At 49.0% G+C, this 24,768-nt stretch overlaps 1 protein-coding gene across 3 annotated transcripts in view; it reads right to left on the minus strand.

Moving 5' to 3' along the window:
• Positions 1 to 24,768, minus strand: part of LOC149334869 (A disintegrin and metalloproteinase with thrombospondin motifs like) — a 248,035-nt gene that overhangs the window by 31,606 nt on the left and 191,661 nt on the right. For all 3 annotated transcript variants that reach the window (XM_089551502.1, XM_089551504.1, XM_089551503.1), the window contains exons 3-4: positions 4,150 to 4,437; positions 1,464 to 1,571 (exon numbers count right to left, since the gene is read on the minus strand). In XM_089551502.1, coding sequence (XP_089407628.1) covers positions 1,464 to 1,571; positions 4,150 to 4,437 — 396 coding nt within the window. The remainder of the gene's footprint in view (positions 1 to 1,463; positions 1,572 to 4,149; positions 4,438 to 24,768) is intronic.

Raw genomic sequence — 24,768 nt, forward strand, 5'->3', positions numbered from 1 at the left:
GTGTGCTAGGACTAGGTGGATTTTTGGACGATCTCAGTCAAGAAGAGAGAAAGTTAGAAGGAGGGTATGCAGTGGCGAAAGAAGTGCGCAGGAAAAACTGAGACCACTCGCACGAGAGGAGACAGTAGGCCCGTGGCATGCAAGGGGGACCTGAAAGTGGCGAGAACAAGGAAGCTGACGGAAATTCAGAAGCTGTGGGGCTCACTATGTGTAATGAAAGCAAGAGGCCAACGTTCACTGATACGAGGGAAGCAGGGGCGGATCGCACATAGTATGCAGTGAAACGCGATTTGATTGATTGATTGATTGATTGATTGATTGATTGATTGATTGATTGAGACCGCATTTCTGCAATAGAGACGTAAATTGAAGGAACGTAGAAGGTCGGTAGCTAACGGAATACATTCGCACGCGGGGTGCAGTGCTCTGTAAAGATAGGTGCAGTCGAAGTTTTCTCATCTAGTGAACTGCACGTTCTACCTCACTGTTCAAACTGTGACACTTATGCTGCCGGATTTTTGACCATGGTTATGCGGAGTAGTTGGCATAGTAGTGAAAAGTTCAGATTCTCGAAGTAGATATGCCACAGGGCGCACATCAGCCAGTTGCCAGCTACAACTACGTGATCTGTCAGAGCGTCAAGTTGAACTGGTTGCTTTTAATCACTGCAAAATTAGGGCAAACAACGGGACGTGCAAAAGTGAAGCGACAACACGAGCGCTCGTGTCACCCCCTCTCTGCTGCACCTATTGTTTTTTGAGCTGACTTTGCAGTTACGTTATACGTGGCATCTTGAGGTCTGACAGGGCGTGTCAAGTGTTTCGCCACCGCTATAGCAGTGGCACTTGTTAAGACCCTGAGTACCTGGCTACATTAGGCAGTCAGAATGACAAACGCGCTTGAAACGAAACGGTGGGCAGTCAACACCGTTCTCCAGTTCGCTGAACATAGCTAGGTCGTGGGGTGTACGTGCATAAGTCCCGGTGATGAAGCTGTCACTACGCTTGCTAAGTGCACTGAAGACAACGGTTACTTCATGGAAGAAAGAGCACATCCGGGCTCCGAGTCCTGTGCCTTCGTGCACGAACTAACCTGCGCTGCATTTGACGGGCACACTGAAGGCTACACGGTAATTTTCCACAAGATGACTCCTTTCATAGCTTCGCTAAGTTCTTTGCTACTTTCTTTCAGATTTATTCCAGAAATTAAGCCTTCATTTCTCTGATGTATGCTTGCAATGCTGCATTTCGCCGTGCTTCCCTCAGTGTCAATAATCGTTGGTTTCTCTCGCCCATACCAAGAGCGAAAGCTTCAAAGTGTGTTTGAATTCCCGCTCGAGATCTTTTTGAAAACCTATGCCCCTGTGTGTGATGTACGGGGTGAGCACAGTAAAGTGATCGGGTGCGAATTCCGTCCCATCCGGTAGCAGCGTGTCGGGGGTGGCGCCCAGCTTCGTGCCTCACCATCTGAAGGCGTCCCAGTTTGTCCTGGCTCAGGACAAGGGCGGCCATATTGGTGTGGTCCTGGTAGGCACCTCCTCCGGACCAGAGGTCGTCCGACGCTTCTTCATCCTGCATCGGGACGCACGGAGCGGCCAAGGTGCACTTTGAGAGCGAGTTCGCAATAGAACCCCTGGCCACCACTTCTCAGAACCATTTAATGTAAAGATAGGAGAACACACCAGTGTAAAAGGGGCGCTGATACTCCTGCTGAGTAGAGTACATAAACCACTAGTGACAGGGCATGCGTCAGTACCCCCCTTACCATCATCATCAGGTTTCTGACGCGCACCCTGTCGCTAGATTTTAGCGGTCTTATACACTTGTTATGATTTTTTTGTTGTTGCTTGTTTACACTCGTTTTGTTGCTCTTTGTGGCTTCCCCTTTGATATCTTCCCAGCAGCCGAGCTGGAGACGTGCCGTTCCCTCTGTCATGCCGCGTTGTGCAGGTTTTCGAATTAATTTGTTGTACCTAGCGTGTCGAAGCAGTAAATGTTCCTGAGCTTCTTGGAAAAAAAACCAGCTCGTAGTCAGCGCTTGTTGTGGCTGCTTGCTGTGACCCGTCATTGCGCTGTTTCAAATATGATCAAAAAGTGACCAGTCCCAGGGGCCATGCTTTGCTGTATCTGCCTCAGCGTAAGCGAGAAAGTCTTCATACAGGTCACCGTTAGTCCCACCTACGCAACATATTAGCGCCATTCTTTCACCTCCAACAAGAACACCTCCCATTTGTGCGCAACTGCTGAACATGAGCGACGAATTTCGATGAGCAAGTCGCGCACACCACAAGGACCTTCGCAATGCGTGAACAAAGTGACCTTTTCCTTAGATTCCTCTTCTCAACGAGGAAATGCATTTGAAGCTGTCTCGCATTGAAAATATGCACTTTTGAGCTAACCAGCTGCATCAGCTCTGACGCGTGTCCTGGCCAAAGGTGTCAAGAACCTTAGTGCTGCGTAAAGAGGAAAAGGTCTGCGTTTGCCGCGTTAGCAAAAAACAGATCACTGTTTGGAATGCGCTAGCGCCACTTTTACTATAGCGGCTATGGCTGCGACACTAGCATTCAATATTGAAAAATGCCGCCGCGGTGGCTCAGTGGCTATGGTGCTCGGCTGCTGACCCGAAAGACGCGGGTTCGATCCCGGCCGCGGCGGCTGGAATTTCTTTGTAGGAGAAATTCTAGAGGCCCATGTACTGTGCGATGTCAGTGCACGTTAAAGAACCCCAGGTGGTCGAAATTTCCGGAGCCCTTCACTACGGCGTCTCTCATAGCCTCAGTCGCTTTGGGACGTTAAACCCCATAAACCAAACCAAACCAATATTGAAAATCTCTCCGGTTTTCATTAACTGAAGCCTCTTGTCGGCGGGTGCCCTTGACAGTTGCTGCTGTGAAAAGAGGCGCGACAACGATGCATGACTGGTGGAGAATCGGGATAGTTGCACGCAATGCATTTGGCGAACGAAGCCCATTCCAGAATGTAGTGCATTACAGTACTGAGTTGACAACCAAGCTTCTTGGCCTCTCCTTTCGACTGTGCTGCTTTGCTGAACCAGATCCGTACCATTCTATCCTATACCACGCTTAACATACACCGCGCTGGCGCACCGATCCTCGTGATGGCGGAGTCGTTCTGGCGCTTCAGTCAGTGACAAAGGGCGGAAGTGGAAACTAATTTTGGTTTACTATTCCGGCCCTGAAACACGCGAGGATCATTCGTGCACATCCTGTGCAATGCAAGCACAATCATTTTCTTACTGTGGTTCATCCTTTCCCAGCAACAGCTGTTAAGAGCATGCCTCCCGCTTTTGCGGCGTTGGCGTCGTAACACCGCGGCACGCGGATTGGTCAACAGTAAATAACGTGGCGCATGACTTCCCTGTAAGGAGCCACGCTGAGTGGTTCAAGCATGGGGACGTCACTAGTAACAGTATATGAGGTCACGGGGACTCTACCAGAGAAGGAGACTATAGCGATAATAAATAAACTATAGCAGCTCAGACAACTGTCTCCAAATCTCCCATTACACAGTGGCAACTACCAGTAAGTTCTTTGCTAATTATTTCTTGAACATAGCACGTGTATACACCCTTTCCCTCTCCTCTACCAAAGGTAACCGACCATTTACTGTCTTCTACCCGCCGCGGTAGCTGAGGGGTTACGTCACTCGGCTGCTGGCCCGAAAGACGCGGATTCGATCCCGGCTGCGGCGGCCGAATTTCGATGAAGGCGAAATTCTAGAGGCCCGTGTGCTGTGCGATGTCAGTGCACGTTAAAGAACCCCAGGTGGTCGAAATTTCTGGAGCCCTCCACTACGGCGTCCCTCATAGCCTGAGTGGCTTTGGGACGTTAAACCCCAATAAACCAAACCAAACCAAACCATTTGCTGCCTTCTGACGAACGCAATCCCCGAACAGTGCGAAGACACTGGGGGATTTTTGAAAAGAGGGACCTTATCGGTTAGGGTGATAGGGGTAGAGCGAGGCGCCGATGCGTATGTGCAAAAGAACAACGACCCTCGAGTTTTTATGTCGCGCATGCGCACTCTCAGCCCGCTTCATCCTTGTCACCGTAATCGATATAGGGTCGAAAGGCACACCGAAGTGGGCCATATACGAGACCTCCCTTGGAGGGGGGTGGGCATTGCCTACCTTGGCCCTGAGCGGCGTGTAGGCGAGTCCGTTGGGCGTGCTCTCGGCGGCCAGCATCTGCAGCCTGGCGGCGCGCTGCTCGAAGTCCCGGTTCCGCTTGAGCCGCAGGTCGAAGCGGCGCCCGAAGGCCCTGAGCGCCACGGAGCGCCGGTCACCGCCGCTCGCCTCGCGCTCCGACCGCTGGTGCCTCGGGGCGCGAAGCTGCACCAGCTCGTACGGGGGCACCTCCCCCCGGGATGCCACGCGGAACACGCGCCGGATCTCGGAGTCTGACAACCGCTCGTGCACCTGCGCACAACACAGCCAGGGGTAAGACGATGCAAGGGACCGCGTTAGTAGACACCTTTAGCACACCGTGTACCGTGTTACCATTACCGTTACCGAAGTACCGGGAGCCCGCCTACCGCCGGTGAGCACGCGTTGATTGGTCCCGATGCTGCAGGCGCGCGCGTAGATAGATAGATAGATAGATAGATAGATAGATAGATAGATACTTGAGGCCGTACCCTTTGTAACGGGCGGGCACCACTAAAGTGAACACCCAGACCAAAAAAAAAACAAAAAAACGAGGTGAAAGCGCACAAGAAAGGAGAAAAAAAATAAAAAAATAGAAAAACGCAAAGTTCAGAGCAAGGAGTTCGCACATCGACCGCGTTCACATTCGACTCTGCGGTTTCGCGCGGTTAGACACAGTGCGCCACCAAAGAGTCAGTCGACGCTTGGTTCGCAGCACACCCTCGCTCTTGAGCTTGGAGTTGTCTCCCTCGTCGTCCACCGCAGGATCGTGAAAGCCGAGCGCCTGAGGGAATGTGGTGCCCTCTGTCGGCCGGGTACGTGGCGCCATCTGGCGACGTCAAGGAGATTGGCGCATGTTCATTGGCTGCGCGCGGGCTCCCGGTACCCCGGTACTGGTACCGGTACCGGCAACGGAAACACGGTACACGGTATACTAAAGGTACTCTCTCCAAGTTCACTCCGTGACAGCGTGCACAAGTGGGTACTTTCGGCAGGAGACGTTAAGGGACCATGTAAGTGATCTGGAACGTCTATGGTCGCATTACTTAGCTCTGCAGTCGAAAAATGTCGAACGCCGTAAGGCTGTTTCATACATGACAATATGCTAAGCGTCTGCCACATCCGTGAATTCTACGAGAGCTTCTTTCAACAGGAAGTTGTTTGTTGCAGATATTCGACAAGACAGCAGCCGTCCCGTCCTTGCCTTTGTTTCTACTGTCGAAATGCTATGTTTTTCAGTAAGCATAAGGTGTCGCTACCCTGCCCAACTATTTAGCTCTTCACATAGACCTCGCATGCCCAACTCTGGCAAGGAGCTGGCACCCTGTGCTTCGCAAAGGTCATCTGAGAATGAATCAGACTTAGAGCAGTTGCCAAGAGATGTTATGCTTTCATCGTCTGAACGCAATTTTTTCGCTTATCGTAATATTTCCCCAAAAGAATCATTGTATCCACATATCTTTTCTCGGGATGCGTGTGGTTTTGTGCTATTCATAATCAAACATACACCCCATCTGTTTTCTGTGGCAGTCTTAACCACTCGGTGCAAGCGCAGGACAAATTTTTGCAGCAGCATTTTACTACGCATCGGAAGAGTAGACTGTTCCCATCAATGTGCTCATAGGAGCATCTTAAAATATTCCACAGCTGCCTAACGTTTATTGTCCGAAACGCACCCATTAGTTTTATATGGCAGTCTTAGCTGCTCGATGCTTGCGCAGGACAAACTTTATATGCAATGCAGATAAACGGGGCAGGAGACATAGAAGCCAAAGCGACAGCACCCTTCGTTGAAATGAAGCAACTAGCCCGCATCAGCGTTGTTCCACCTTAATAAGCGAGATTTTGCCACGCATTGAAAAGTTAGACCATTCTCACCAATAGGTTCACAACATCCTATTACAGAGTTGAACAGTTGCCTCGGAATAAAAATTGATGCCCAAGAAAGCTGGACTTACAGCCCATAAGGGGATGCCTGGTTTCAAGAAATAAAATTTTAAATCATGCGCTCTTCCTGTCGATAGAACATGCAAAACGTGATGTCTCATACCACAATAGAGCAGGCAATACTATTCGGGTGAGCGGTGCCTTGCTTCGGGCTGATTAAGCGTTTAGATGGTGTGACAGTGCACTGAACTTACATTCAGTGCACTGACTGTGCACCGAGCTGGCTGTATTAGATCTTTCTGGATCTACTGAGCGTTCGTTGCTCAACATCTCGAAAAAAAAAATCGTTTCTTTTTTTTTAAGCCATTCGAAATTTCCGAAACTTTGCATCTCTAGTTCTGACCTCTTGAGTGCATTTCGCTCGCGTCTTTTCCTTGCTACCTGTCTAAACAAGGAGATTAAGAAGCTCAAATAATAAAAAACACCTTAAAATACCATGCAAGCGTCCGGTTCCATTCACGTCGTCCGCGAAAGTGAAAGTGACAGGCTAGCCATGAGGTCTCCATAAACTGACGCAGAGAAAGAACTGACCGTACTGTCGTTTTCTAACGACCTACTGCTACAGTGTTTCCAAAAGTAAGACCGGAGACTGAGCAGCCGCGCAAGAAGAAAAGAAGGAGCAAAAGTACAAACGAGAAGCGCAGCGTATACTGCAGGAAACCTCGGAAGCGATTAGGGTCTCGTTAAACGATCTCCGAATTCGGAACACCCGGTCACGGGAGGTCGCCTCTCGAAACGGCGAAGACCGAAAACCCGCGCCGAGCGAAGCGGAGAGAAGAACAAAAAAAAAAAATGACTTTCCGACATGACGAAATGGCCGGAGAAAAAGGTTCGGGAGACAGAGCGCCAGCAGCAGCAGCAGCAGCCCCTCCCCTTGTGCAGCGCCAAGTTTCCACCAATTCGTCTCGGATTGTTATTGTCAGCGGAGGGTGTGTGTGGGGCGGCTGCACGCACAAAGGGCCTCGCTCGATGTGTGACGCGAAACGAAGCAGGAAACACGAGCGCCTTTCGCGCGCAGTGGCGTCCACGCACGGTTACAACGGGCCGTCGGAGAGTCTTAATGGCTCTCCCTTTCCCGCCGCGGTCCGTCCTTCGGAGTTGCTTTTTCTTCACGTGTCGCCCACAGCGATGGAGAAGTGTGCAGTGCCTGCGATGTGGGGAGAGGGTCGAGAATAATTTCGACGCTTCCTTGACGTGCAGAGAACGCGGGCACTTGGCCTCCACCGAAGTGCTGCCGGAATTCAGTCCGGCGACCTTGGGCTCCACAGCCCATGAACTCCACAGCCCAGGGACTCCACACTAGTGAGGCAAAACTGTCGATAGTACTATCGATACTATCGATAGTTGAGTCACTATCGATAGTACTATCGATAGCTCGCTATCGATAGTACTATTGATAGTAGTATCGATAGTACCATCGATAGTACTATCGTTAGTACCATCGATAGTGCTATCGATAGCCGCATCGATACTACTTGGGACATTAAGCCACTTGAGACCATCAAACCAATCAGGTATCGCAAATGTTTTGGTTATATCGCTGGCCAACAAATGCATAATATCAATATTGTTGCTATCAATAATCTTACCATCGACAGTTTCGCTGTCGATAGTCATGCTATCGATAGCGGTTCTATCGCTAGTAGTACTATCGATAGCAACACTGTCGATATTATAATCGATAGTCTACTATCGACAGTCTACTATCGATAGTATTACTATCGATAGTAGACTATCGATGATACTATCGATAGTTGCACTATCGATAGTTTTTTTACACGATCGATAGTTTCAAAAAAACTATCGATACTATCGATAGTCAATTTTCCGATAGTTTTGCATCACTACTCCACAGCCCAAGAACTCCACAGCCACTAAGCCAGCGCGGCGTGCACAGAAAAGGTTCCTCCACGTCATTCATTGCACGCGACAGAAACGCGAGTCCAGCGTATATGCCTCAAGGCGAAGAGGAGCCAGGATCGACGCTCTGGTTTGCTCGATGCCAGTGCGGAAAGCAAACAAGTCGGCAGCCACAGCCAGGTTTGAAGTTAAGGCACCCTGCTTCAAAACATTCGCACTAGGCATACGCTTCAACACCGCTGCTGCCAGCCTTCATTTTATCAAACCCGTGCACTTAACTCGAAGTCGTGCTTCGTGCACGAATTTAGCTGCAGACGTGCACGCTTTACAAACCGTGCTCGTGCTTCGTGCGCTGTTAGTATAGTTTGAAAGCACCTCGTCTTCCGCTAGACAGCTTTGCTCTGGGGACGTAGACTGATGCTCATCTGTTCTATCGTATGTTTTGAAGGGCGTTCCATTCGTTAAATATAGGGCTCTTGGCTGAAAGCATATTTTATTTTATTTTACTTCTGAAATCCCGCGGTCATTTGATGGAAGACTTTGAGCACAGGATGCCCTTTCGTCACACCGTGCAGTTCTGCTGCACGAAAGACTGTCTCCGCAGGAATGAATTCAAGGGAGGTCGATGGTGCAATAAGCTGGCCTGCAAATACCCTGTGGCGTGAAATCGGTCTTTGTGCAGTATTTTTCTTGTAGGAAGCCAGTGTTCTCGGGCGCATGCAGGAAGTGGGGATTTAGGTCGCCGTGAAGATTCATGCGAAACAAAGCCCCCGACAGCTTTGCGGCATCCGTGTGTGTAGCAACGACATCCTGGCAGCGATGCGGCCGTTCCTATTCCAGGCTTGGCGACCAGAGCAACCCTATGGACGGAATACACATCAAAAGAAGGATGAAATACGTGTACACTACAATGAATTCTTAATTTGACGGTCGTGATCCGTGCATTTCATTCAGGGACTTAATAATTTGTGTGCCAGTTATTGTAGATTTCAGTTCCAAATTCACGTGTGCCTTACGCATATATACCGACGTACAGCCGGCCAAATCTTTAGCTGGCGTGCGCGACGGCCGCGTTTTCCGTGCTACTGCGGCTTATGAAGGCACAAACTTGCTAAGATATCAGATTTAAGCAGAGGCTCACTAAACCCCTGCCTAATATTGAGCTTTCTCCAAGTTTGCTTCGTAACAAAGCGCAGGAGCGCAGGAAAAGCGGCCCTCGCGCACGCCAGCTAAAGAGCCGGCTGTACTTTTCTTTACTGTTCTTTCTAGTGCTACCCAGCTGTCATGCGAGCATTATTATCTGCATGATGGCGAACCTCGAGCGCGCAAATGGCGGCGCATTTGTTCCGCTCTGTTTGGAACGCTCATTTTCACTCGGATGCCAAAGTGCACTGCTCGCTTCGAAAGGCCTATCCATTTGTCCTCAGCCATTGACGAAAGCTGACAGCTTGGAGAAAGGCAAGGATACTAGCCAGTGGAATGATTCCACACAATGTTACAACGACATCGACTTCCGCCGACAACTAAGCCTACGAGGAACCGACGGAGGATCAGCCACCCGCGGGTCACGGGGCTGCCACTTCCGGCACGACCGTACGCGCTTCCACGGCGGCGGACAACTAGATTGACCCGGAAGACGAGCAGCCTTGTGAGCAGAACTCTCGGAAGCAACCAGAAGAAAGTGAGGACGTGTCGAATGCCATTCACCAGACTATAGTTTAAACAACCAGGAGGCGGCTTCTATCACGCAGCCCCCCCCCCCCCCCCCCCCCCCCCCCCCCCTCCTGCAATCATCCAAAATTCCGCACCATTTGCGAGACCTACAGGGCTCAGTGTTGTCATGCTCTCGAGAATCAACAGTTTCTAGCACCAGTGCTCAGCGCCTGGGGACGACGTCTGCTGTGGGATTTGTCTTTTGTTCGCGCTAACCTCCTTTCAGAATAGTCGCAGCTCTCCATTTCCACATAGTTCCATTAAGCGGTTATTTGAAAAGCACCTCAGTAAAACTGGTTCAGTAGTAGTAACGAGAACTGGCCTGCTGAGGGCACCCGGCGATAATAAAATTCATCCCTTACAAAAAAAGTTTTGGACAGTCTATAGAGTGTCTATCGACTCCTGTCTAAAAAGTCTATAGGCGGTCTATAGACAAAAGTGTATCGGCAATACAAATGCCATAGACAATCTATAGATTAATGGCCATACACTTTTAGTAGAATTTTGTCTATAGACAGTCTATAGACTATGAATAGACAAAAAGCAATATCTGTATGAAGTCAGTAGAGTCAATAAGAAGTCTATAGACTGTCTATAGACCATTTCTGTAAGGTATGTGCAGAAGACTGAGATCTTTGCCGAAGATGAACGGCTACAAGAAAGGAAAGATCGCAGTCGCTGGTCTTATTTAAAAGCGAGGTAAAAAAATGTCGCGGTGTATCGTCTGCAACATTGCATGAAATAAGCGGAATGTTGGTTTCACACGGCACCTGTTCCAACGTATTATAACGTGTGCTTTTACTGATAATTTATGCCCTTGTCTGTTACTGTTAACGGCCGTGCCTCACAACAACCTCCGCCCACCCAAAGTGACCACAGGTGGCGCTAAAAATGCATATCTGCATGGCTAATTACTTCCAGATCTAACAGCAGCACGTATGATGCAATGATCATGACCTGCATAGAGAAAGGTATTCAAACCGTCAACGGTGGTGAAACTGAACTAGTCGGCGTAGCATGAGAAACTGAAGATGTCGCCCTACAGCGCGGCGGCGTGGTTCCTGCATTGCTCTGCGCACTGCACACAACTGCGAGGGAAGGATTCAAGGCGAACTCTGGGCGGTGCCTGAGAGTTTAACGGCGCGAGGTCATCGATTGCGTCCGGCCAGCCTGCCTCCTTCCCGGCGCACATTACACGCCGTAGCCTCGAAGCGCTCACCGACAGAGTCGGCGATTAAGGGTTCCTTTTTTTCCCACACTGTTGCTCTCGCATACGACGACGACAGACGCTTGCTTATGGCTCTATTCTGTGCCTTCGAGCGACACGAACGGCATGGCCATGGCGGGAAGAACTCGTACGTTATCCATTACTCTGACGGTGTGCGGTCCCACGAAGCGTTGTCGAGAATAGGTAAGGTCTCGCTGTTTGGTATAGCGAGAAAGGGGCCTTAGGTAAGGTCTCACTTTCTATTAGATTACTTCCGCACTGACATCTAGGTCAAACGTTCGAGGATATGTCGGATCCTGCTACGTACCGTCTTTGTCAAAAGTAACCAGGCTGCATGGTTTGCATCTAGCTTGTATAGGGGAGCCCTTGTGACTTTCCTAAAGACCAAAAGTTGTTGGAAGGTAAGAAGACCCCCAGTCCATGCCTTTAACGACCATTTTAGCTTCAGGGAAGCTGTAAGGGCTCCACTGTACGAGCTAGAAGCAAACCATGCAGCCTGGTTACTTTTGACAGACTGTACATTACCTTGTTTCATTTTTCTTTGGGTGAAAAGTTCAGTTACTCGTTTCGCCTTTGTGCTTTGTTCTTAATGCCTCAGTATTAGGAGGGTCTGTGCAAGCGGAAACGGCGACCACCGACACGCGGTGCGAACCTTTTAACGTCATCACAACCTTAACGTCACAGCTAACGTCACAGTTAACGATTGATCGCGAGAGGTTGCTCGTGTCAGGAGCGGTCGCAGAAGCCCCGCCGGTGGCAGCACAAACAGCGACCTGCCGGAGCACTGGCGCATCGCTTAACCGCTGCGCCATGAGTGGCATGAGAACTCGCACGGATCTATGACTGTAAAGCCGATAATGATCAATTCCACGTACGTGGGCATTCACTAAACCGTTAACGCTATCGTGGCGTACCTCAAGGCCGAGCTACAACAGAATCAGGAGCAGCAGAAAATGCTCACGCTTGCAAACGATGCACCGAGGATCACCTAAGAGTTGTTTTTCTTTTTGTTCAGTAGAGAGCAACAAGAACAGATTAATCAGAACATCAACGATTACCCGTTGCGTAATTACTAATTACTCAATATGCATAGATACATTTGAGTGAGTCGTTCTGGCCAGATAACTCAACCCCACAATCGATGCTCTATGGCTGTTATAGTATTTACAAAATGACCGCCAAAGATTCAGAAACACGATTCCTTCTCGCTCTTCAACACTTCTCGAGCATAAAACGCGGGTTTTGAGCCCCTTTGTCTGAATAAGGCCTTCAATGTATGACTGAAGTTTTTAACGTTGTTTCCTCACTGCCGACGCATTCGCATTTCATTACAACATCGTCTGCTTGGGTTCATTAATGCGGCAATAATTTAAAGGGTGCTTTTTGTGTGTGTGTGTGGGGGGGGGGGGGGGGGTTAAACTCTCTCTCTCGCTCATAGCTTTCGTGAGACTCAATGAACTCGCGAGAAATCTACGCCTCAAGCACACACTTTCGTTTTGCTACACTTTAACGCTTTTTCAAACATTCAGAAAATAATCAGTGCTTGCGTATAGCCAGGCTACAAAGAAGGTCGCAGTGTAACACTCAGGATTGGGTTTTACTACCAGGGATTATTTTGCATACGCCGAAATCTTGGCACACGAACGATTTCGCATTCCGCTTTTATCAAAATTCGGAAGTCAGAAATCCCACCCGCTACCTCATCTTGTTCGGACATGAACGCAGCAAGAAACCGGAAGTAGTCGAGGCCAACTGCTCCTTACGCTCCACATACATATACCGGGTGTCCCAGCTAAATGTAACCAAACTTTTAAAAAAGGCGAAGTGTCCTAGTCCAGTGAAACCAACTCAGGGTTGTTCATAGTCGCGTGGCCTAGTCTTGAGTATTTTTTTTCGCTCTTCAAAGTTAATTAAGTAGTTTAGTTTAATTAGATAACTTTTTAATTATTGACCTCAGGAAGAAAGTGTCAATGAAGAAGTTTTAGATCGCCTCGAAAACCGCTAGTAGTGCTGTTTCCGTCAAGTTACTATTTACGTAGCTTCATTTATTGGCCTCAAAAAAAAGTTGTCACGTGACCAGCTGCTCGCTCACTTCTCTGCCGCAGTGTGCACCCTAAGTCTCATCGAGGAGAGGACTTCAGAAAAAATGAATTTTATTCTTTAAGGCGCGTCTTGGGACGTTGAAGTGGCACAGTTGTCATGTGGAAGCTTTTTCTTATTGTGCGGGTTATGGTTAAAGGCCGGTAAAAAAACTATTTTATATAAATGTTACTTTGCTGAAAATGTCTCAGTAAGCTGTTTCTCAAAGCGATCTACAGCTTTTCCATTGACACTTTGTTCCTCAAGTCAATAATTAAAAAGTTAGTTAATTAAGCTTAACTAATTAGTCAACTTTGAAGAACGAAAAAAATACTGCAGACTAGGTCACGCGACTCTAAAGGACCCTCATTTGGTTTCAGACGGCTAGGGCATCCCGTGTTTTTTAAAAGCTTGGTTACATTTAGCTGGGACACCTGGTATATACGGTCGCTCGCAACTTGCCGCATTCAATGCGAATCGCTGATCGAACGTATGCGAATATTTAGGCAACCTAACAGGCTGAAGCTTACGCGTCTTGAGTCCCACAAGTTGCTTATGTGATCCGGCAACTGTTTGCAATGCACATTGCAGATCGGAATAATTACGCTGTTGCGAAATGGTCGAGCCGCAATAATTCATTGAGAATGGCCTTCCTTTAATTGACTTCAGACCTTGGCATAGCGTCCGTTCGTGGCTGTTGTATTTCAAGCTTCAAGGCCGGAGGTGTTCGCACGAAGTGGCGCGCATTCTTTTTCAACGCGCCGTGCAAGCTCTGGGAGTATTGGCCCTCGTGGATTGAATTGAAACATTTTCACCGATGTCTCCTTGGAGCCCTAGCAGCAGCTGTGAGACAGGTACTACTCTATCTACCGGGTACAAGTATATTTCGTAAAAGAATGTCAGAAGGACAAACACGTCTTATTATGCAACTTCCACTGAGCCAACCGGACATCCTATTTCTAGGTTCAAGGTTCAATGTTCGTTTATTGCATGTTTAGGGTACAAGATTAAAAAAAAAAGCACTGAACTACAACGAGGTCCAAGTCAGAGTCTGTGGACGGGACCTCCTGTGAGAACAATTGTAAAAATGAATATACAGTCAGCAGATCCAAAAATTATAAAGTTGTTGGCAAAGAGCAGTGAGTGAGGTACGAGAAAGAATACAAACACTTATTTGAATGAAAAAAGATTACACACCTAAAAGCGTACAGAACAACACAAAACAAAAATCATAGAATAATATAAATGACAAAACTAGTAGCGTTTGCCATGAGAAATACTATTAGTGGGATTGTAAAAACTGACGAAGAGCGGATTTAAAGGCACATATATTTGATAATGCTTAATGGCAACAGGTAATGAGTTCCATAAACTGGTAGCCGAGAAACGAACTGTTTGTTTACCATAATTAGTGTCAGGTTTAGGGAGTAAGAAGTTGTTGTGATTAGCTCAACGTGTGTCGTTGCGACGCGGATTTTGGTCTCTGGTATAGTTAGCGAAAAAGGAAGTAGCTCTCTAACAGATTTGTACACAAGGGTACATAATTTGTATTCGATTATTTTGGGCACAGATAAAATATTGGGCGATAGGTTTACTTCGAGATATGAAATACAACAAGAAAAACTTAAAAAAAAAAATGTGGGGCCGATTAAGTCACCTGAAAAGGACAATGTGATGGCGGTGTTCCGGACCCATTGCACACGCATGAAAGTTGATAAAGACGACGACATCTAAAGCACAACGCGAAAGACTAGCAGTCAAACACGTGGGATGTTCGGCTGCGGCGATGAAGCATAAGCAAGACGTCACCGTCAGCATCGCAACAGTGGGACTCACCGGGATTCTCAAATCTCGTCCGTCAGGCGACAAACTCAGGCTTGAATGGCTCCAGAGCTGTCTGTGTTTGCACGAGCACAAGTCTGCAATATCTTCTTGGTTTCGAAGCTCACTACGCAGCGCAAGTGTCGCACAGTACGAGGGAAAAAAGTACAGGCAATGCGCAGAATTTTTGCGACTTTCGTGTGGTGCTCTCAGCGGAAGCCTAAGCGTCCAGACAACGGGTTTCTCTCTCCGTAGTCTGGTGGTGCTGGTCTCAAGCCCTTGTTTGTCCATCAGCTTGTTTCAATGTTTCCGCTTTTTTTTTTAAAGCTGCAAACCATCCTTTCCTCGTAGCTGTGCTTAACAGACGACTAAGTGCCCATTTGCCTATGTGGTTCGCGCCCGCTGGTCATAGACGTCTGGGACGCAATGGCTTTCTCTTTTGAACTTCACACGCCGACCTTGGCTGTCAAAACTTGGCCTCGTGCTAAGTGGACGTTTGTGCTGTGGTCAATGTTTCAATGTGGCGCCCGTATCAGAAGCCACAGGTCATTGGTCTTTGCTTCGTGCGTCGTCGCAGTGCCGTGTTTTTTGGGGACATTCTACAACGGACTCTCAAAAAGAGTTTGATAGCGCGCCCTATACTACAAGACTTTTGCCTACAGTGGAAGATTCTAAGGTGCGACGTGTTCTTTTTGTGCTCATGGGACTGCTTAACATGGGATAGAGCAGCATGATAGATCGCCACGCGGAGTCGTCACGTTCATCGAATTCTCTGTTTAGAGAACCGTGTGCTTTGATGAGGGGGTATATGCTTGCAAGATCGACCTCCTATCTGGCTGCCTTTACTCGACGATTGTGCGTGCCTCTAGGAGCTCTGATGTACGGGTAGAGTGATAGCAGGATGCCGGTGCGACTATCTGTGACAGAGTTCGCGAGATATGGTCTGGTTAGGCTATCTGTGACAGAGTTCGCGAGATGAGGTCTGGTTAAGTAAGGCTAGAAGCGTGTCAGTGTTGCATATCCATGCAATAACTAAATGAAAAACTAAGGCGGTGACGTAGTGGTCTATTACCCTTACAAAAAAGTTTTAGTCTATAGAAAGTCTATAGACTTCGGTTTATAGTCTACAGATTGTCTACAGACAAATCGTAGAGAACAGTCTATGGGCCATACAAATGTCATAGACAGTCTATAGACAATCTATGAATTTATGGCCATACACTTTTAGTAGACTTTTGTCTATAGAGGATCTATAGACTATGAACAGACAAAAAGCAATATCTATAGGAAGTCAATAGAGTCAATAAGAAGTCTATAGACTGTATAAAGACCATTTTTATAAGGGAATGCAGTGGCCAGCGGAGCTGGCCTCTCCGTGCCGCCGCGGGATCGAAACTCGCGCGCGGCCATAAAGTGCTTTATTTATTTTATTTTACGTGTTCCGCCACCTGACACTCTGACGCCCCCTGCAACGCTTGCCCCTTCAGTAGCGATATCGATACTGCCCCAACCTCCGAGCTCCTCCGGGGGTGACTGGTTTTGAAAATGGAGCCATCATGCGATTAGTTCCCTGATGTCACGTGGCACTGGTGACAACAAAGCTCTCTCGACCAATCAGTGAATTTCGTGAGAGAGAACGCCAGGGTTTTGCCTCGACGACAGCTTGAATGCTATCGCATTAAGAAAGACCTGCCAAAGTTCCGGACGTTAAAAATAAAGAACGAGTGAGGCTACTTGCATTTCTTCCAAAGCTATGACATGTGGTGTGTTGGTACCCCGACTTTACACCTGCACATTAAAGCACTCCACTTTCTCCCATCCATTGAGTAGGTCGCTAATTTTACTGCATACCCGTGGATCTGCTGAGCAGTTTGACCTATGTGGTCGTGGCTGTGTTTGACCACTGTTGCTCTAATAAGGATGGTCGAGGGCCAGAGCTGTTATGCCAGCAACGCGGAATGATGAAGCTCTTTCGCCCCTACAGCCGTTAATGACACGTTTCCCGTCTCTAGGGCGTCGGCGTCGTAACACCAAGCCCCGTTGATTGGTCAGCATGCTGTGATGCCACGCATGAAGTAAACAGCATTGTATTGATCACCGCTAAGAGCTGTCACGGAATACCGCGTTACACAGCGGTCACAGTCATGTGCGCCTTTTTACGCTGCCTTTCATTTTGTCATCATAACTATATCGTGTCTCTCCGCACTGCTCTCCAAATACTCCTTCCAGCGTCCAGTCGCAGCAGCGTTGCCCCAGCAAGCTTCCCAAGCTCACTCATTCTATCGACAGTGCTCTAATACTCCTTTACTTCTCTCGACATATCCTCTTTCGTTCTGACGGACTGAGAACCCCGAATACAACCGCCACCGTGGGAAACACCGAAGCGAACACGATTCGCATATCCACACGCGCGTGCTCTCCCACATGCAAATAAGATTAGTAAATGAGAGCGCGGGCAAGAATAACAATAGACGCTCGGAAAGCAAGCGAGCCCAATCAAGTTCCGTGACCGTGCACGCGTGATCGTCACGTTACTCGAGAAAACGCGCTTTATATACTCTCGGAACAAACGTGCTCATAAGTTCGACGCTGTGCACAAGTGGTTTGCATGCATGGCGTATCCACAGGCACACTCGACGGGAAATCGTGACTCTCGGCCATGGAGCGCGGTTTCGGGCGGCGGCGCTTCGTTCACGACGCGTCTTCGCTTCATCGGCTCTCTTCTTTCCTCAGAGTCGATTGCGCTCAGTGGGGCGCGGAAAAGGCCGGGCAGAAAAGGAAGGAAGGAAGCAAAGCCGAAGCAGCGCGCGCAACTCGGAGCCACGCCCTCGATTTCGCGCTGGCGCCCATCGACGTGCGCCCGCCGTTTTTATTTTCCCGCGCGAACTCGCGCGCGTAACACGGTGCCCTCGGGAGGTATACGTGTGGGCACCGCTTCCGCTCCTTTTCCGCTCTCGTGTTGGTTGGTTGCCCTCGCTCTCTTGTTTATGTTTACTTGCACACTGCGTGATTCGTGATGATCATTCTGTGAGTTGCCTTCTGTTTCCGAATGCGTCGTTGTGAACAGGCTCTTCGGTTCTCTCATTTCATCCATCACGCACGACCGCACTGCACGCGTCGGCTTCGACGACCGCGTCTCACGGCGTTCAGTTCGCTCTCGTTCCTCGGCTCGGCAAGACACGATCGGAAGAAGAGGGCTACGTTTTGCGAGCTACGCTGGTCAGGGCGCCCTTTCCTGCCAGGTAGGCAGGCAGGGGTACGTGCCCGGCGTTCCTGAAAGCTCGCCCTTCCGCCGGCCTGATCTCGGGCGCGGCTCGGGTTAGCGACGGGCGCTGGCGCGGCGGCAAAGACCACTTTCCCTTCCGTGACTCGCCTCCCGGCTGCGCAGCTCACTCGGGCCTCTCCCTCCGCCCGGGCCGGGGTGGCGGGTTAATAGCACCGGTCCATTGTGTTGGCGCCGAACAATGGCCATTCAAGACCCGGCAGGCCCGGGGCGCCTCTCCCACGAAAAAAATAATGACAACAAAGCGTCGAGCGCAAGAGGCGTTCGGCTCTGGCGTGGCATACTATGGCAACGGAATCGCTCCGGCTCGACGAAGCTCGGCCACTCGCTCGGCCCCTGCGTTGTTCCTCGGGCACTGCTCAAATGCGTGCAGCGTCGGCAGAAGCCTCGCCTTAGTCTCGCAGACCGCGTTTCTACGGCGCCGATTACTCAAATCCGAACAGCTGTTCTTGCATAGATGCTCTACTGCACACGTTTGCGTAGTAGCACAACCACTTGGCTGCAGAATTAACCACGCCTGTTCTGACCTCCAGGACGTTGCACGGTACATTCTTTCTTGTTTACGAATGGCGTATAGTTACGGATGGCGCAGTAGCTACACGGGCTGTGGATGTTGGTTTTGCGTCCTCTCAGTGAGCGTTGTTCCCAGCGGCTGGATCCAACCGGAACAGAAACCCGTCGCAAATGGCGGCTCGGACATTGCAGAGTCCCACACTGGGCGTAAATTGGATTAGGAAGACGATGCCGCTTGATCGCGGGCTGTAGCACACGGCGATGTCTCTTTGCTCGACGGCCCCCTGGTCCCCGCACTCGCGGGGCCAAACGTGCCGGACGAAGCGGCTGACCCGATCACCCCCGAGGTTTCATTGTGTTCGCGCTGGGCTCTTCTCCGTCAGTCAGCGTATGTGTGCGCGTGTGAATACGTGAGCGATTACGTCAGAGCGTGCGTGCCGTTAACGCAATGTTTATCGAGAGACCTCGGCGCGGTGTCGCAAATGACCTGCACAATGGTTGCGCCTATTTGGCTTCAGGTGAAAGAGGCATTGTGCTTCCTTCAGACCAGTTGGAAGGAGATGCGGGGAAGCCCGGTGGAAAGCCGGAGAGAACGACGAAAAATCTTCATCCTCACGAATGTACCTAGTTCGCCGAATTTGGCCCAGGGCCCATTAAAGGGACTCCGAAGACTAAATGAAATCGGTCTGGGTAACTAAATTACCGCGTTCCAATGACGCTAGTTTAACCGCAAATTAAGCTTTTATAAGCTGCGAAGGTGAAAAATGCAATACACGCCACCCCCGGCCGTTTGGGTAACCAAATTGCAGTGCGTTAGGACAGATTTCTGGCGTGGATCCCGGAAGCTAGGCAACACGGTCATTTACTTTCAAACAGTGATCATGGATTCTTTTCCTTCTTGACGAGTTTGAATACAGTGGAGGGAAAACTTTTCAAATTTCCTGCGCAGTAAATGCGTCTTACCCAGCTTTTCTGGAAGGGATGGAAGACAGCAGCGCCCCCTTTAGAACGGGGTGGTGTCAGTTGGCACCGTGCTCGGCTTTTTAATGCGTTAGCGCTCGTAGTGGACATTCCTCACATTTAGCCGTTGTTTTTATATATATATATATATATATATATATATATATATATATATATATATATATATATATATATATATATATATATATATATATATATATATGCAGGGTCTGTAATGAAAGTAGTAGGACTGGTTTTTTCCTGGGCGAACGGGCGGACGAGAGGCGGTCTGCGCGTGCAGGATCGTTGAAGGGGGATATTGGGAATGCTGGCGAAAATCGGCAGTCGGCTCTCGGCCGTTGAAGAGAGGAGGTCGCTTGTAATGTGAACCCCTGTCGAAACGTCTCGTCACGCAGAATCATAGAGCGTTTATACTGGATCAGCGATACGCGATCAAATTTTGTGTAAATCTTAGTAAAACGGGCAAAGAGACTCACGACATGATTAAGGAGGCCTACGGTGAAACTGGCATGGGTAGATCAGATGTTTTTTGAGTGGCACAAGCTGCTCCGAGAAGGTAAGGAAAGAGTGGAAGACGACGACCGCTCCGGACGCCCTTCGAACAGCAAGACCAACGAAAATGTGTAGCGAGGGAAACATTTACTTAACAGTGATTGTAGAATGAGTATCAGAATGATTGCTGATGACTTGAGCATTCCTCAAACCCAAGTGTTTGAGATCGTGACAGAAAACTTATCCATGATGAAAGCGTGCGCGAAGTTGGTGCCGGGAGTGTTGTCAGAGGAGGAAAAGGCCAACCGGTAGGATCTTCTTCATCATCTGAATGAGGACCCCGATTGTTTGCCCAGCACAAGGCGGCAACGCTGCCTCAGCCCCCCTACAGCCTCGACTTGGCCCCGCCAGACTTTTTTCTATTCCCGAGAATAAAATCGACGCTCGAGGGGAAACATCACGGATCGGTAGAGGTGGTTCAACAGGCCGCGACGAGGGAGCTAAACAGCATTCCGGTCCAGGCGTTCCTGGAGGCATACGAAAACTCTAAAACTCATTGGAAGCAGCGAGTAGGTGCGGAAGGGTGCTACCTTGAAAAATTGTAATCGTTTGTAGTATTCTTTTGAATAAATTTTGTTTAAAAAAATGAGTCCTACTACTTTCAGAACAGACCATGTATATTGACAGAAGCCAACAGTTACCGAAACAGAAACCATTAAATTAAATTCGTTTTGGAGGAAAGGAAATGGCGCAGTATCTGTCTCGCATATATCGGCGGGCACCTCAACCGCGCCGTAAGGGAAGGGAGGAAGGTAAGAGTGAAAGAAGAAAGAGAGAAAGAGGTGCCGTAGTGGAGGTCTCCGGGATAATATCGACCACCTGGGGATCTTTAACGTGCACTGACATCGCACAGCACACGGGCGCCTTTTGCGTTTCGCCTCATCGTCTCTAGTTGTTTCTACTGATTTACGGACCACAAACTGCACATGTCTCTTCTTGGTTAAATTTCTTTTTGTAGCTTCACATTCTGACACACCCTGATGTAGCTAAGCCATGCATGCAAGCGCTCGTCCTCTGCTTATGTTCTTCTCTTATGTGTTGTTGATTTAGCATATGGCTTATGTAGACGATCACCACCAAGGCCGATAACAGCTCTTGTTAAAGCTGATCTAACTTCCAATAACAGCGCACTGCCTCTTGAGGTATCCCAGAACGATCCCTTCCTTATCTCCCTTTTCGAATCTCGGTATAGTTGTGCACTCTGCTTCTTTTCAATTGACTCAATCCATTTTTTGCTTCCTGCGTTTTTTACCTGTCTTTTAAAGATCTTTAACTCTCCGTCCCTGTTTCCTACATACTTACTGGTTAGTTTCCTAGTCCTTTTTCGCCACTGTGAGTCAACGCTCTTTCTGTATAGATACCTTAGGTGGTGGTGGTGGTGGTAGTGGTTTATTTAAAAAATAAAAAGTGAAGCAAAAGAGTGTTGCCGGCCGCGGCAATTGCTATCTAATATCTTAAGCACCCGAGCTGCAGCCGGCGGAAACGAAAGGGAAAGGGAGAGGATGGTGAGGAGAAGTATAGAAGGGAGCGACAGCAAGAAAGGACAGGGGAGAGCTTTGTACACTGCCCAAGTCCAATTTCCTCAGGCGTTTTAAATCTAGCATTTTACTTTGAGCTTCCCGTGCTTCGAATGATAGCCCCCTTTACTGCATCGTTTGTGGTTTTGCCTTGTGCGCCTAGTGCTAGCCTTCCAGCAGCTCTCTAATTTATTTCTAGTCTCAACTGAACTTCTGACCTCAGGCGCAAAACCGCATTCTTGAAAGTGAGCCCAGGCACTACTGTTCCTTTCCGAATACCGCTCAGTACTCCGTGCTCGTTGTACCCCGTAATTCCGTATGTTTCATTACCGCGGCATCTCTAAACGTAGTTAAACGATCGGTTGACAGTCTCCTGCGCGCACCGTCATCCTCATGCCCCTCGTTTTCGCGCTTCACAATCTCTCAAACGAGGCCACTGTGCAAAGGGCCAGACCTTCCCTATCTGCGCTTGTGATAAGCACATATGTTCTCGGGACGCGTAGACGCTAAGGACTTGGAAAACCACGCCCAAACGAAAAAAGAACTGCCTTACGGCAGAAAAAGAAAAGAGTTGCACGCTCTTCCCGAACACGTCTTTAGAGTTCTTCGAGGCATATAGGCTGCATGCCCGATCACAGCGGACAATCAGTCCAACGCCCCTTCACCTGACAACACGCGGAAACAAGAACCGACGACGAGCAGCCGCACCACATGACAACCGAAACAATCGCCCGCATTCTTCGACCTCGAAGCACCATTGTGGCAGGACGCGTCGTCCACCATTTCATCCATCCGCCCCCGGCGGAATTGTGTGGCTGCCGGCATCATCACACCCATGTGTCTACACTGTGGGGCTGTTGAGAACCCCACTTCACCGGTTGGGCCGCCTTCTCTATCCGCCTTAGTGCAATAATTCCAGCTTTCGGCGTTTCCGGACCGGCTTCTACATGAAGGCGGTTGACCTTTCTCTCGTGTCAGCTCCACGCGAGCGCTGTTCGACAGTCAGTCCAAGGCGGCGGCTGTGGTTCCTGTCAGCGGACGCCATCTTTCAAGGAAAGCCAGTGCTACCGGAGGTGGCTCGCATTTCCAGAATAGACGCGGGCGGCGTTTCGGGAAAAACGACTCGGGCTTGTCGCGCGGTCTATACTTTCGTTTGTTTATTCGTTTTCCCCTATGGTTTGCTTCCGCGGACACACCGGCCTTCCGTACTCGTTCTTTTCAATCTTCGTTTTCTCCGTGCTGTGGACTGGATTGGCTGGAATGTACGGCGTTCCTTGGCGACCGCAGGAAAGTGAATCGTTGAGGATAGCGAGCGAAGGCATTCGGGTCCACCTCGACCTTATTTGGCGTGCTCTCGAGAGCCCGTCCCCGCAGCCGACGTAGATTATCTGGGCAAGAACTTACGCACTGCATCAAGCCTTGTGCAGTGAAAAGGACTCTGCATTGTCATGTATCCCTGTTCTCGCTAGCACTAACAGCTTCAACGCATTTTTGTCCCCAAAACACTCAGATTTAAAAACGCTACCACTGCATGTATTCTCGCCTTGAAGGGTAAGACAAACACACTCCAAATAAAAAAAAGAAGAAATGCGCTAAAGCTCACATTTCTTGCACTTGGTGACCATTTGTTTCCCCTGTACCCTGCAGCATGCATTTTCCCTCGACAGACGAGTTTTCGCCGAACTTCGCACTGTGCGTATTCTTGTCGCAGAACTGAACCTGCGGTCCACTACCTGCTAAGATTTTGCGTTTTCAACATTATTATTATTCTCATCTGTTACCAAAATGTACGCATTCACTGCTGCTCGCATTCGCTGTATTTTGTAGCAGAGGAAGTGCCGGTGCCGTACATGCATAATTCCATGGGAGCATTAAAGTAGCCTTTGCAATGTCAGGCATAGCTGGCACTAAAGAATGATTAGGTTGATACGAAAATAGGTGAGTCTGTAACAAAAGTAAAACTGACGGTGCATCCTAATAATCAGAGAAGGCAATTAAAGGCCAGTTTTTCCACCTTATTCAGGGTAGAGGGAGGATTTAGAGGATGGAATCCTAGAGAGTCCGAAATGAACGAGAAAAGCCTCAGAACGGTAGCCAACGCTTTTAATTTGTCTTCATCTGTGCCAAGCAACTCTGACTAGCTTACTGAGTCCTCCTTTCCTCTCTTTGGTCATTTCTTGCTTTTTATGCTGCATGAACTTAATGTCGAACGTCCATAGAACATATTCAAGAAAACTTTGCGCAGAATAACAGAAGACGGAAGGGAGAAACACGTACACACACACGAGCGCACTTGTGTGCGCACTTGCGCTTGTCTGTATGTACGTGTTTCTCCCTTCCGTCTTGTGTTATTCTGCGCAAAGTTTTCTTGAATATGTCGCTACACCAACTGGCCCAACATTCTGCTCCATAGAACATTTCATGGTGATATACCAGCGGCCGTCTAGATGGCGGTGTGCGATGTACTTTCAAAATGCGAAGTATAACGGAAGCAAATTTTTTGTCTCCCGTAAAAAATTAAATTTGCAGTTTGTGCTTCTTAATGCCTGACAAGTGCTCAATATGAATTTTCTTTTTTTCAGTAAGACTGCCGTGAAATGAAACGCTCTCAGAGAACAACAAAAACTGAAATAAAACCTCATTGCGGCGGATAACGAGCGAGTTGTAATAACAAAATCGTCGTGACTCGTCTAGTAACGAGTGCAGGCTTGCGAGAATGTTAGGCAACAATGGCCTCGACTGTGAAAACGTCACTTTCTCCGGGACATGCTGCATGGGCGCTTTGCTGCGTGCGAACAGCGGAAGCCGTGCGTTGGCCATTGACGCTACGTCGCAAGAACCCGAACGCGTTTACACGAAGAGCCAAGGCTACCCGCAACGCCCAGATTTCCTCACGTAACGGTCTGCGCGCGGCCGTCTGCACCGTCACCGGTCATTCATGAGAGCTCGTCTGCTTGAAAGGTTTTCCAATTTTCGCGTACTCGGGTGGAACGAACTTCGGGTTATCTTGAGAGTCGCAATTCGTTGTAGTATACCAGGTGTCCCAGCTAAATGTAACCAATCTTTTAAAAAACACGGGGTGTCCTAGCCGTCTGAAATAAAATGAGGGT

The sequence above is a fragment of the Amblyomma mixtum genome, chromosome 7, assembly GCF_055824585.1.
Source record: "Amblyomma mixtum isolate Tamu chromosome 7, ASM5582458v1, whole genome shotgun sequence".
NCBI lineage: Eukaryota > Metazoa > Arthropoda > Arachnida > Ixodida > Ixodidae > Amblyomma > Amblyomma mixtum.